Source organism: Pezoporus wallicus, unplaced genomic scaffold, assembly GCF_028554395.1.
Source record: "Pezoporus wallicus isolate ANWC-B61680 ecotype Strahan unplaced genomic scaffold, APGP_CSIRO_Pwel_v1 contig_8042, whole genome shotgun sequence".
Classification (NCBI taxonomy): Eukaryota; Metazoa; Chordata; class Aves; order Psittaciformes; family Psittacidae; genus Pezoporus; species Pezoporus wallicus.
In genome coordinates this window covers 3,748,851-3,763,601 of record NW_026639380.1, presented here as the reverse complement: position 1 = coordinate 3,763,601, position 14,751 = coordinate 3,748,851, and the positions used below count along the sequence as shown (strand labels likewise).

The 14,751-nt window shown below is 45.3% G+C and overlaps 1 protein-coding gene across 1 annotated transcript in view; it reads right to left on the bottom strand.

Annotated features, from left to right (window-relative positions):
- KIF26B (kinesin family member 26B) overlaps positions 1-14,258 on the bottom strand; it is a 289,300-nt gene extending 275,042 nt beyond the window's left edge. The window contains exons 1-2 of the mRNA XM_057414446.1: positions 13,959-14,258; positions 13,311-13,712 (exon numbers count right to left, since the gene is read on the bottom strand). Coding sequence (XP_057270429.1) covers positions 13,311-13,712; positions 13,959-14,021 — 465 coding nt within the window. The 5' untranslated portion in view covers positions 14,022-14,258. The remainder of the gene's footprint in view (positions 1-13,310; positions 13,713-13,958) is intronic.
- Between the last annotated feature and the right edge of the window lie 493 nt (positions 14,259-14,751).

Here is a 14,751-nt window from a genome sequence, read left to right as displayed (position 1 = left end):
TATTGGTTAGAAGGCAGAAGCTCACTCTCCTGAACAGCTTCAGCATAATCAAGTCCAAGTTTGCCATTGGTAAGACAGGATTTTGCCTAACTGACTCTTACAGGAGCCAGGACAAGACCATGCAAAGGCTAAGTCTGCACAGGACTCCAGAGCAACAATGTTCTTCAGCACTGTAGGCATTTCTTTCATATCTTCAAGCATGCCCATGATAAAAGAAATGTGTAATTCCCAACAGAAACACAGCAGTCCACAGAAATTGAGGAGTTATGGTCCTGAATCCTCATTTATCTTCAGTTAATTATGAGGGTGAGAAAGAAAGTGGGAACAAAACACACACAACTCGGGGAAAATTAATTCTACTGCTGAGGTAGACTGCTCAGACAGTTCCAAAGTTGAAACCCCCAAACTACTGAATTTTCACCTTTCCTTCAGAAAAAGAAAACATTTACTGTGGTGGAAGTCAAAGTCTCCTTTCATTTGCTTTTCCCCAAACACTCTTGTGAGTAGAATTTTGTTCCTGTGCAAGCCCATTGCATAGAGAAGCTGTTGTAAATACTCAGGTGCAAATAAACGATCATGTCAAAGTATTTGTGATTTAGGTGCATGGTGAAATACATGTTAGAGTAGAGGTTTGTTCAGATCAACAGAAAATCTGCAGATTGAAACACATTTGTAAGAAACATACACATATAAAGCAACTTCCACTTGAAAATCTTTTGGAAGCTACACCACTTAGACTGTATTCCAAATTTAAGATTCCTACAGACATTAGAACTGGATGGATGCTTTACATCAGTCATATGGCACTGGATACAGATACCTTATCTTCAGCACACACAGTTCCTCTGACACATATCACCAGCAAGAAATTTTAGATGTTTCCCAGAGCCATACTACAAGCCAATGTGAGTGTTTTTTTTACTAGAATAAAATAACTTTTGACAGGCTTTTGACACTCTTCTTACTGAATTCCCAAAACCATTGAACAACAACATTGTCCTGCCACTAACAAAGCAGACACCTTAGGGCCTGTAACTTTAGTTCTCCTACTTGCAAGGCAAAGTGACCTGCGTGGTTGATGAGGAAAAGGCTGTAGATGTTGTCTATTTGGACCTTAGTGAATCATTCAACACTGTCTCCCATAGCATACTCCTGAAAAAAAACCTGGTTGCTCATGGCCTGGATAGGCGTATCCTTTACTGGGTTAAAAACTGACTGGATGGCAGAGCCCAAAGAGTGATGGTAAATGGTCACTAATGGTGTTAGAGACAGTGTTGTTTAACATCTTCATTGACAATGGGGATGAGAGGATTGAGTGCACCCTCAGTAAATTTGCAGATGATACCAAGTTGGCTGGGAGTGTTGATCAGCTGAATGATAGGAAGGCTCTGCAGAGGGATCAGGCTAGATTGATGGGCTGTGGCCAATGGCATGATATTCAACAAGGCAAAGTGCTGGGTCCTGCACTTGGGCCACAACAACCCCATGAAACCCATAGGGAACAGTGACTGGAAAGCTGCTTGACAGAAAAGGAGCCAGGGATGCTGACTGACAGCCAGCTGTACATGACCCTGCAGTGTGCCCAAGAAGGCCAACAGCATCCTGGCCTGTGTGAGAAATAGCGTGGCCAGCAGGACTAAGGAAGTTTTCACCCCCTTATACTCAGCACTGGTGAGGCTGCACCTGTGTTCAGTTCTGGGCCCTCTCTATAAGGGAGTGTCATGGTTTAAGCCCAGCCAGTAATTCAGAACCATGCAGACACTCTCTCACACACACCCCCGACTACCTTCCTCCCCCCCACACACACTCCCGGAGGGATGGGTAGGAGAATCAAAAGAATGTAACTCCCATGGGTTGAGATAAGAACAGCCCAGTAACTAAGGTATAACACAAACCACTGCTGCTACCACCAATAATAATAATGAGAAGGAAAACAGCAAGGGAAGAGAATACAACCGCTCACCACCCACCGACCGATACCCAGCCCGACCCGAGCAGTGATCTAGACCTTCTGGGTAACTGCCCCCAGTTTATATACTGGACATGGCGTGCTGTGGTATGGAATACCTCTTTGGTTAGTTTGGGTCAGGTGTCCTGTCTCTGCTTCCTCCCGGCTTCCCCTCCTCCCTGGCAGAGCATGAGACTCAGAAAGTCCTTGGTCAGAGTAAACATTACTGAGCAGCAACTGAAAACATCGGTGTTATCAGTGCTGTTCCCAGGCTGAAAGTCAAAACCACAGCACTGCACCAGCTACTAAGAAGGAGAAAAATGACTGCTACTGCTGAATGCAGGACAGTATCCACCCCTTATTCCATACCATTCACGTCATGCTCAGATCCCATATTTTCAATATACCATCACTCTTATCTCATATATGTACATCCACAGAGAGTGAGAGAGATCATTCCTTAGTGCATGGCCCAATCCCTATAAAGCTGCTGAGTCCATCCGGTCCATGATGTCAGGCTCCATCTTTTGTAACAGTCTTTCAGAGCAGGAGAGAGAGTGTGATGTAGTCAATGTGCCAGGCCTCCCCATATTTGTACTTTAGCCATTGTCCTCCATACCAAAGAGGCTTTAACCACTCGGCTTGCTTAATTGCAGCACGCTTCACACTCCTGAATAACCTGGGCAATAGTATCTACTGCTAAGTCCACCCCTCGATCATGAGTCCATCCATATGTTGCATCTCTGCCCTGATGGCCTGAGGTGCCATGGGCCCACCAGGCTCAAAATAATTCACTGTCCCCTTCAGCAGTTTCTGCAACTTGTCGCTGGGGACTCCATACAGCTGCCTTCCATCTCTGATGCTTCCAAAGCACTGGAGGGGCCCAGTGGACTAGATACTTGCCCATACTGTCCCACACACCCTGCCACTCATGGCTGTCCAGCCTCGGGGAAAATTTCTTGGTCCTCCTATATGGTCATCTAACCCTAGACAACACCCAAATCCAACTCTGCTTAACTTCTGAGATCAGACGAAATAGTCGTGGATAAAACACGCTCTGTATGTGTGCCAACATGTTGATCCCCATCACAATCAGCAGGCAGGTCTCAAGGGTACCCAAAGGCCATTCAAAACCTTCAGAACTCTCAAATGATGCTGCTGTACTTGTCACTGGGGCTGGTGTAGCTGCTGTGCTACTCCAAAGCTGGAGTAGCCACACTGTCTGCTGTGGTTGGAGTTTGAGTAGCTGCTGTACTTGTTGCAGGGGTGTGTGGGAATACCTCCCTTCTAGGCTGACCACCCGAGGAGGGGGATAAAAGATGTGTAATTGCTATACACTTCTATTTTATACCTCCCAAAGTATAGAGGTGGTGACCACACTGGGAACACAAGCCAGATCAGTTTCATGATCAATGAGTCTATTTTATTAAAAGTCATTACCATAAAGTACAGTGAAACAAGAAGCTTAGCCCAAGGCGCCCAGCCAATAAACACTGAAACAGCAAATACCAGCTGTAAGTAAGGTACGACATGCTGAAACTGTGAGATCAAGAGCAACAACTTTGAGAGCCAATAAATCAGCATTGTGACGAGTGACTACTAATCCGAAACAATAAATGCTTACCACAAATACAATTAGACACACTCCAGTCAGATCTGTCATTATCTCAACCCTTTGAGCCCCACACTGAGCACCAAAAGGAACTGTCGTGGTTTAAGCCCAGCCGGTAATTCAGAATCATGCAGACTCTCTCTCTCTCACTAACTCCCCCTCGTCCCCCCCTCCACTCCCAGAGGGATGGAGAGGAGAATCAAAAGAATGTAACTCCCACGGGTTGAGATAAGAGCAGCCCAGTAACTAAGGTATAACACAAATCACTACTGCTACCACCAATAAAAATAATAATAAGGGAAATAGCAAGGGAAGAGAATATAACCACTAACCCACCGAAAGTCAAAAACACAGCACTGCACCAGCTACTAAGAAGGAGAAAAATAACTACTACTGCTGGACCCAGGACAGAGAGATTATGAGTTGCTTGAGCGGGTCCAGAGAAGGGCAATGAAGTTGGCGAAGAGTCTGGAGCACAAGTCTTTGACAAATGGCTGAAGTAGGGCTTGCTCAGTCCTAACAGAAGGCTCAGGGGGAACCTTATCGCTCTCTACACCTACCTGAAATGAGGATGAAGTGAGGAGGTGACTGGTCTCTCTTCCCAAGTAAGAAGCGACAAGAAGAAACAGCCTCAAGCTGCACCAGGTTTAGATTCATAGAAACATAGAATAGTTAGGGTTGGAAAGGACCTTAAGATCATCTAGTTCCAACCCCCCTGCCATGGGCAGGGACACCTCACACTAAACCATCTCACCCAAGGACTCGTCAAACCTGGCCTTGAACGCCGCCAGGGATGGAGCATTCACAACCTCCCTGGGCAACCCATTCCAGTGCCTCACCACCCTAACAGGAAAGAATTTCCTCCTTATATCCAATCTAAACTTCCCCTGTTTAAATTTTAACCTGTTACCCCTTGTCCTATCACTACAGTCCCTAATGAAGAGTCGCTCTCCAGCATCCCTATAGGCCCCCTTCAGATACTGGAAGGCTGCTATGAGGTCTCCACACAGCCTTCTCTTCTCCAGGCTGCACAGCCCCAGCTTTCTCAACCTATCTTCATATGGGAGGTGCTCCAGTCCCCTGATCATCCTCGTGGCCCTCCTCTGGATTTGTTCCAACAGTTCCATGTCCTTTTTATGTTGAGGACACCAGAACTGTACACAATACTCCAAGTGAGGTCTCATGAGAGCAGAGTAGAGGGGCAGGATCGCCTCCTTCTACCTGCAACGATACCATTATCCAATAGATTGGATATTCGTAAAATTTTCTTCACCAAAAAGGTAGTCAAGCATTGGAACAGGCTTCCCAGGGCGGTGGTGGAATCACCATCCCTGGAAACGTTAAAAAAAACATACAGACAATGCCCTTAGGAACATGTCTTAGTGGTGTTTTTAGCAGTCTTGGGGTAATGGTTGGACTTGATGATCTTAAAGTTCGTTTCCAACTTAGTTGATTCTATGATTCAGACCCACTTTGTTTAATAGGAAGGCACAATAATTTTAAATATGCGATATAAAAAAAAAAATCTTTTACCAACCCAGGATTTACTTATATGAATCCAGAAGGGTCCAGTTTTCCTTCTGAGGAGAGGGAAGTCTTTTCCTCATCATGAATTGAAAATCAAGTCCAGATTAATATGCCATCAGTTTCCCTCATTTCTCTGGAACAGAACTTCCTTGGCAATCCTTTTTTATTATTATTATTTTTAACACAAAGACTACTACTGAATACAGGTTTAGAGGAAAACCAGTCGAGGGCTTCATCAGACTGATTATTTTTCCTCAGGGAAAACATAGAATATTTTGTAAGGCATAAGAAATGTAAGATCAACCATAGACCATATGATTTAATAATACAGATTGAGCAGACTAGCAGGTCTTAGTGACAATTAAAAGTAAACACAGTGGAAGATGAAGGTAAAATTTAAGTAAACCAGTGCAAGAACGGAAAGAAGCTTTTAACAGCCTTAAAACAATGTATTATTTCAAATAAAGTAAATTGAATTCTGATAACCTAAATATAAATTCAAGCCAAAATTAAACATATGGAATTAAACATATGGAATGGGTTGCCCAGGGAAATTGTGAATGCTCCATCCCTGGCAGCGCTCAAGGCCAGGCTGGACAGAGCCTTGGGTGACATGGTTTAGTGTGAGGTGTCCCTGCCCATGGCAGGGGGGTTGGAACTGGATGATCTAAAGGTCCTTTCCAACCCTAACTATTCTGTGATTCTATGAGTCCGTATCAGTTTCTTAAAACTGATTATTTTATGCAGCTGGCATCATATTTTCCTTTACTTTCTCTTTCATAAAGTAATTAAAGAGTAATCCCTACATTCCGTACTAGTTACAGCCAAGGTTAAGGTGGGATACATTGTGCGGCTCTCATCAGTACCTTTCTCAGAGATGGCTTCTCACATCTGCTGTTGTAATAGCACATCTATTTTGATCACTCCCTGATCAAAAGGATCCGAGTTTAGAAAGCAGTGTTATTGACAGCGTTTGAACTATCTATCATTTTGATAAAAAATAAGGCAGGGAGCAATCACCATGTATTCACACCAGAGAACTGCAGGGAAGCTATCTTAGGACATCAGATGTACAGCAGAAAGAAAGGCAGTTGTGAAGCCCCTAAGGGGCCAGGATATCTTAGCCCTGCTCAGCTTGAGCAGCATGTCTGACTGCTGCCTTAAATGCATGCATGTATTCCCTTGTTAGAGGGTTATGATAGGTAGGGCTGCAGCCTAAATGAAATCCTGCTGATTTCACTGAAGTCAGAATCCCCTCTCTAGGGCCAGTTTCATGTAGGTCAATAAATTAACAGGGTTCAGATCCAGGCCTCTCTGCCTCCCCCATTCTTTGCTGTTTTTATAAGTAACCAGCAAGGTTACTTTCCTTTCAGAAGGAAAGAAGGAAAACTTTCATTATTTCTTGCAGGATCTTTTGAACAGCCTCTATCCCAAGCTCAGAATAGTCCAGTCAGTGTTTCCCTGCCCCATGAAGTGTCTTGTGTTGGTCTGCATTTTTTCTTGAAGAAACCTCAAAAACACTCACATCAAAACATTACTAAGCTATGCTATAATATTGACTGAAGAAGGGAGTGGAGGGAAAAGATGCATAAGCAAATGCATATTCTGATTGGAGATGCTACAAAATATTACAACGGTACCAAGAAGCTGACTGTATATTTCAGGTTTCAAAGACAGAGACCTAAACACAGCAGCTTCATTATGCTCATAGTTATTTTTTAAACCCTGTGTTAATGTAGGGCGGTTGCATAGAAGGTAATTGAAAACAAACTGGGCAACACAAGTCCCTCAAGATTTGAGTTCCGTAAACCTACAAATAAGGATGCAGCCACAGCATGATCATCTAAAGCAGCCTTGCTCCAATGACCACTCTGTGTTAACAGAAACTGCTCAATGAAACATTGCCATGTCTTTCAAACACAGAAGCTGAAGCTTCCAAAGAAAAGCAGCATTTCAACCTGTGACTGCAGCAGACTACCTCCAGTTATTACTTTACCACTGCTTTCTAGAAGAACAATACCTTAATTGTTGCGACTTCCATCAGTGTCACAGTGCAACCTAAATTTGGTCCAATAATGGGAAAGGCTATGGAAGACACTTCTAGATCTTTCCAATCTTGGGTTACTACTTTGTTTTTTCAGGGTGTTGTTACATACCATAGCTTGGTCAATTCAAAGTAAATGTGCAATCTGCTTTTCTGCAGTCAGGGACAGTTCTTGAATTTTGCAGCTTCAGCAACAGATAATGTGGACTAGGAATTATTTATGCAGTGGCAGGGGGGAAGGCATACGCTTGTATTCCTCACATTTTATTAACATACGTGCCTCTGAAGTTACAGCACGATACTTTACTAAGATCCAGGCTAGCAATTTAACTTAAAACATCTCTCGTGCTTTTGACACGCATGCCACATGTCGCAAAACGCTGCAGTTCCTACTACATCATTATGTAGAGCATGACAGTCAAGTTTATTGAGGTCGCAGGCTGCAAGTTCAACGCTTGGAAGCACCCCAATTATATGATGTCAAAGGCTGTGTGCTGCTGATGTGGCAAAACTGCAGTGTCTTTCAACCGTACATACACAGCACTACAACACTCTAATAATCTGCTGACTCAGGCATGAATCCCATTGCATGCTGACGGCCCATACTGGTAACATGACTTTTTAATACTGTCTGGGGAATTCAGCATGGATTCAGCCAGGTTGGATGGGGCTTTGAGTAACCTGGTCTGGTGGAAGGTGTCCCTGCCCATGGCAGGGGGGTTAGAACTGGATGAGCTTTAAGGTCCCTTCCAATCCAAACCATTATATGGTTCTATGACTACCTTTCTTCCTCCTCCCCTTCCAAAATTACACAACAAAATCCTACCCTTGTTATATGAGATTGCTACAAATGTTGCAATGTTTACTTCTAGGAAGATAATAATTCTATCTGAAGATACAAGGCGATTTTGGAGACCAGTGCAGTATTCATGGCATGTACAAAGCACCTTGAAGGCACTTTGTCACTTAAGTAGCCCCGCACAAAGAGCACAGCTACAGGCTAAACATTGACTATGTAAAGTTTCTGTAGAAAGAACAAAATTTGGTATAAATTGTGCTCCGCCCTAGAGATTTACTTCAGATAAAATGTCAGTACTTCCTTACCTCCCCCTCCTTGCTCCCCCCATGCCCCCAAACAGCTCTCTCTATGGGCTGAAACTATTTATTTTTTTTTTCTGATAGGAAAAACACCATAGTCTCAATTCACTAAATTTAATCTCAGGCCTATTCCTGGTTTCCAGGGTACTCAGTAACAGTAAGCCTTTTTGATCCCATGGAGAAAGCTGCAGAGCTAACAGTTTTGACAGCTTCTTAAAAGCAGTCTTTAATACACAGTCTCTTCACCCTTACCTCAAAGACATTTGCAAGCTTGAAAGTAATATTTATATCATTTCCCATGTTGACACTGTGGATTGTAACAGCAAGACAGCAAGACTTCCAGCTGCTCCTAGAAAAGGCTTTACATTAATTCAGAGGTGAAGGCATATCCGTTCCTCTCCTCTAGACCTCTGTAAGCAGCTCTAATTCCTGGCCAAGTGAAGCAGCTTGTGGTTTCCTGGAAACATGCAATTGTAAGAAGATTCACAGACAGAGTTAGGCTAAAAGTTTGCTATTGTGACCTGTGATGAAACACAAAAGAATGGTTGTTGTTGTCTAAACTTTAATGGAGTTAATCCTTCCAAATGCTGACAAGTTACTGCCTCAGGCCATTTAAAATCACATTTCTAATGCAATAATCCTATCTGCATTACAATGAGTTGGGATGAAATGATTAGGTGCCTGAGCTTTCGCACAGTGAATTAAGTCACCATACAGACTGGCTGTGCTTGTTCACAAATTAAAGGCCTGGATGGAAATGAAATTCCGTTATTCTGCCACTTGCTAAGCTTTGAGGAAGGATTCATTACTGTCCTGTCTCTACTGGGAATGTCTAAAGTAGCTACAAGCCAACAGGAACCTGTTTTTCACTAGACCAGCTTCAGGGTTTTCATCATTATTAATAATTATTAGTCAAGTCTTTGACTACTGAACACCTCTGAAATAGAAAAGCTAATTCAACAATATGCAAGCAAAAAGGAGATGGAGCATTTATGAAAAAGGAAAACAAAACTGTACCCTTTTCTTCCTCTTCACAGATACACTGTTCTAAACCAGAATTTACCCAATTCTTATATTAAGCAGCACAGACTTTTTACCTAGTGGATAGTCCAGAATATAAACCACTTAGCAACATCAGTGCTATCCATCTCTAGGATTTATAATTGTACCCTTACTTACTGACACAACAACATGCCCAAGCATGTCTATACATTTAAATTTCCTCATGGTTTAAAGGCTATATGCAGGATTTTTGGAATCCATACTAACAAGTCTGTAATTGCCAGCTTGAGATGATTCTTATTAGCATTCAATTGATTCTTTACACACAATATAATTTGATACACATAAATATAGCAACTCTTCAATTAACCTTAATGATCTTTTTTTGTCAGACGCCTGCAAGGTTAGTGTTCTATTGAAGCCAGAGGATAGCAAAGGTTTGAACTCAAGGCAACCAGATTTCACACAAATTCTGATAAACAAGGAGTGTGATGCCATTACCTTCTATGCTAGAACTGAAAATATAGCCTAAGAAAAAGCTATTTTTTTTAAATCAATATTAGTAATTTGAGACAATCCTTATCACCATGCACATAACAGTTGTTAGACACTGTAACAAAAACCCCATAAACAAGGGTCAGCAAATGCTCTAAAATAATCTGTTACAAACTGCAACGTGCAACTACAACAATCACCTGTGTTAGTCATCTCTGGTAAATGTGCTTCACATGGGGGTTACAGGAAGATTTAGTTCTCACAAGACATAACCTCTTGGATGCACACAAGTGCTGTACATCATTAAGTCACGTCTATCACAAGAGCGGAAAAAGAAACAAGCTTTTAGCATTTTTTTCTTTTTGTAATTGGCAGGGGACCTGGCATTTGAAATGGATAAAATAAAGCAACACAACTATCTTTTCCGAGGCACAAAGGTGAGGCATATATAAAAAAAAGTCCCAAGTTTCCATCCTGTTGACATGCAGGAGAGAATGCTTGTATTTAAAACTGAAAGCTCAACACTAACAATGGGCCAGTCAGAAGCAGTTCGCTCTAGGTTAAGTGCGGCTTTTTCTGTACCAAATGAAAAGCTTCAGTACATAGCATCACACATAAAGCCTGGTCTGTTTATGCAGCAATTAAGTATACTACTACACTGCTGGTATACACAAACCTTTACATGATTGCACACTGGAGGAAATGTCAAGGTAGGCTCACATTTGGGTAGGTTACCACAGACTCCAATATCTGCTACTAGATACATGTCAAAACACAGATACCCCCATATTCTGCTTGTTCTGCAACACACAATACCCCAGGTTATATGCATTTCTAAAACCAGCGCAAATGTGAAACAGGTGCCACAGACTATATCTATAATGCTAATGCAATTTCTAGGCTTCAACAGCATCAACAAAAATCATATAATTATCTGTATCTGGCTGACTAGAAGATGACAAATGTGCTTTAAATGCTCCATTTAATTGTTCTAATAAAGGCATATATCACCGATTAGCTGTGTCCTACTGGGCACCACAGCTTTGAGCTGTAAGATGTTTGGCAATTTCTGAGGAAATACCTAGAACTACAAAGGTGATCCGCTCCTTCTTCCACTGAGCTCAGTCACAGGACCCTTAAAACTCCAGTTACATTAACACAGCGTGGTAGACTCCAGCCTCAACCCAAACCAAGGTAAGTTTTCCCAACACATGACAGTGTTCCACATTCTTGCAAGAAATCCTGTACATCTCTCCTCAGAGGGTGACCCCATTGCATTATTGTGTCACACCTGCAAAAGGCAGCTCACAGGGCCTGGATGATCTGGCAAAGCTCACACTAACATCCTGCTTCCCCTCAGCAGACACTGATAACGCTACCCCATGGGTGCCTGCAAAACCAAACTTGTAAAACTGGCACAACATACCTGGTCCAAAGGATTCAATGGCACTAGCCATATTTGTATCCTATATCACCTAGACAGAACCCTCTCTGTTCCAGACAGTATATGCTGAAGCCAGAAATCACAAGCCCAGGAAGTTCTTAACAATTGTAAATAAGCCAGAAAGGATGAGAGAAAGGGATGCTCCTGCAAATAATCACAGCCAGGTAGCACCTATCCACAGAAGCAAACTGTATGCAGGAAGCTGGGGTACCTCAGCAGGATTGAGCCTGCAAGTACTATTAAGAGCAGCAAATAGGGCAGAAAGTCACTGTTGCCCTCCTTCCTTCTGCCTAAATACAAAACCATTGCTATCCAATGCGTGCAAGTGGCTGTCCTATAGAACTGGAAGGTTTGGAAAGGAGGTGCAAGAAGAAAAAAGGAACATAGGTAAGAGGGCTAAAAGCAGAGAAGTAAGGCTTACTACTGACACGGATAAGGATTGACCTGTACAACACCACTGCCTAAATTATGCGAACAGAACAAATTCCAATAGTAGCACAAGGGTAGCACCTTAGGAAGGGCAACTACCACTATTACAGTAACACAGGCCTGCACAAATCTTTACATGACTGCAAAATCTGTCAATTTGTATTTAAAACAAAGCCTTGATGGTTATGTTTCATCCTCCCTCCACACCCAGTCTCGGTTATTCCAATGGCTCCCATATCTGTACCAGTAATTTCCCACCTATACCTGCAGCTGGTAATCACTGCCAAATCACACAGCCTGAGAATTGTGAGGAATTTGGTACAGGGCCATTTTCCATGGAACCAACCATGTATTAGTATGGTTAAACTGACTATTAATAGTGGTGCTTCCACCTTTCCCTTTCCATGAAAAGTCAGTTAAACCTGCGCTTGAGACAAGGTAATGACCAGCCTGTAAGTCTTTTGTTTAAGAGAGCACCAACTCCCTCTCAAACAGCACAAATAAACAGTGGAGAATACAACACAACGGCAATACCAGGGACCCTTTTTCAGCCAGCTCTTTTCCAAGATACCTCTTTATCGTAACCACTAATGAAAACTCTTTGAAGTGGAAGAGTAAATATTATCATTTGATAGTACCTGGACCCAACAGGGCAAACAAAATTGCATTGTATTACGTTCTGGGAGCTGTAGGCCCATTCACAATACAGTGCTCACAGGGTTGCTATGGAGGAGCCCAATGCTTACTATTTTCATAGCACAGGGTCAGCCAAGGGCTGCTGGTCACTCTTTTAGGGCTGTTACCCTTAATCTTTATATGCACAATAAACAGTGAAAACAAAAACCTAAGGAATCTCAAAGTATGCCTTTGGAGGTACCAGATTCCTCAACAGAGGTAGGAAGCAGACTTATAACTCTATCCATGATCAGTCAGCTTTAAAACTTAAGACCAGACTTCAGAAATGCTTACATGCTCTCTGGGCATGGGATTATTCAATCTAATACTTGAGGTCCATCAGCTTCAAGTATCAAGTCTCTTATTTAATAAATAAATAATAAAATTTAGCTCTTCTCTAAGAGAAAAACATCACCAAGTTGTCCCTGTGTTAATGACACCCTGGAGAGCTGGGTTCAATGCCATGGTATACCAAAACCTTCCTGGGTGACCACTGGGCTCACACAGCATCTCAATGCCTTGTCTGAACCCGGGGCTACAGGAGGGTGTCTCCTGCACCTGGCCCCACCCGATGGAAGTACAAGTCGCAGGCATCTGACTGTAGATACCTTACCACTAAGTTGGATGGCAAATCTCAGGACATTTTGTAAATCCATCCTGTAGGGATCAAAGACAACAAGAAGGGGAGAGGCTAATGATTCCCATGTGTCATTCCCACCCTTGCTTGCCCCTTACTGGGAACAAGAAATACGCAGGAAATAACAACATAAAACCACCGTCAATGCAATGAAAGAGGGAGACGGGACAGAGCGAGCCCCCCAAAGGTTGGGGGCCCTCTGCTCCATATGAAGCAGAAGGAAGGAGCAGGAAAAGGGACCAAGAAGGCGAGAACCCAAGTAAACCTGACAACCCTCAGCGGTGGCCCCGGTAGAGGGGAGCCTAGCTGGCCGGCAGCCTCACCGGCTGTGGGGATCCGCTCCCGGGTGGCACCGGGATCCATCCCCCGCGATCCGCTCCTCCCCGGCCCCTCGCTCACCTTGCTGCTGACGGGCCCGGGGATGAGGAGCTTCAGTGCCTGCCTCTTCAGCTCCGCCAGGCGGGCGTTGCAGTGCTCGCACCAGACGCCGCGGTCCGAGCCCGGTGAGGAGCCGCCGCCGCTGCCGGAGCCCGGCGAGCCGGTGCCGAAGCCCGGCGAGCCGCCCAGAGAGCCAGGGGAGCTGGTGCCGATGCCGGGAGAGGCGGGTCCCGGCGAGCCGGTGAAGGAGCCCGGCGAGGAGGTGCCGGAGCCGGGGGACGGCGTGCCGGAGGAGCCCAGGGCAGAGCCGGCTCCCTCCGGCGCCGGGCGACTCCCAGACCGGGACTCTTCGTACGCCTTCCGGTACCAGCTCTCGGGGGAGAAGGGGACGGCGGACTTGGTGGGGGAGCAGGGGTCGGTCACCTGGAGCGGGAGAAGGAGCAGCGGGTCAGGCAGGGAGGCCCGGCGGCGACGACAAGTTTCGCCCGGACGCTCCGCGCCCGCGGCGGCCCCGCGCCTCGCCCTTTCCCTGCCGCCCCGCACCGCGGAAGTTGAGCGGGGCCGGGGGGAGCCTATAGCCAGCGTCACCGGTAACCGCCGGGCTAGGGGCGCGGGAACCCTGACACGACGGCGGCCACCGCTAGAGCCGCCCCTCCGCCCATAACTTACCCCGTATTTTCTGCTCCGTGCCGTGACCGCGATCCTCTCTTTATTTCCAGCCACTGAATTCATGGTGGCTTCGCAGCGCGGCGGGAGAATTTCCCACAGGTTTGCCAGTCCGCATCCGAAGGGAATAGCCGGTCCCGGGCAGTCCCCTGCGGAGCGGGCAGGCAGCTCCCTCCGCCGGGATCGCTCGGCCCCAAAACACCGTCAGTTCTCTGGAAAATGCTCGGGGCTGAGATTTTCTCCCCGTCGGTTTTTCCTCATTGTCTTTCCTCTCATTCCCTTACAACGCTTGTTTTCGCAGAAGCAGCAGCATCCCGAGCAGTAGCGTTCCCCCCACTGGCAGCACAGGTCTCCTCTGTAAGCCAGGCGGAGCATCCAAGGTAGCTCTGGGAAGGTGAAAGCGGGAGCCGCTCTCTCCCTAGCAGAGGCGCTTGTCTGCCTCCGCTACAGCAGCAACTTGTTTCCTTCACCAAGGTTTGTAACTGAGTTAAAAGAAATCCTCCAAAAATATCGGGATCCAGGCTCTGGGAGGAGCCTCCGCGTCCCTTGCAGCCAATATCCTCCTGCCCATTTGTGCCTGACAGTTTTGTAAAGGAGGGAAGGAGGGGAGGGAAAAGGGAAGGGAAGACCCGGGCGGAGGAGCCCCGTGCGCTGCTCGGTCAGCGGCGGAGCTGCAAGGCCGGCGGCGAGCAGAGTGCCAGAGCCCCTCCGCAGGTCTGCGCGGTGCCGCGCCTGCCGGGAGGGTCCATCTTATTTTGCAGTATTTCTTGATTGACGTCTGTGATTTCCCCCCTTT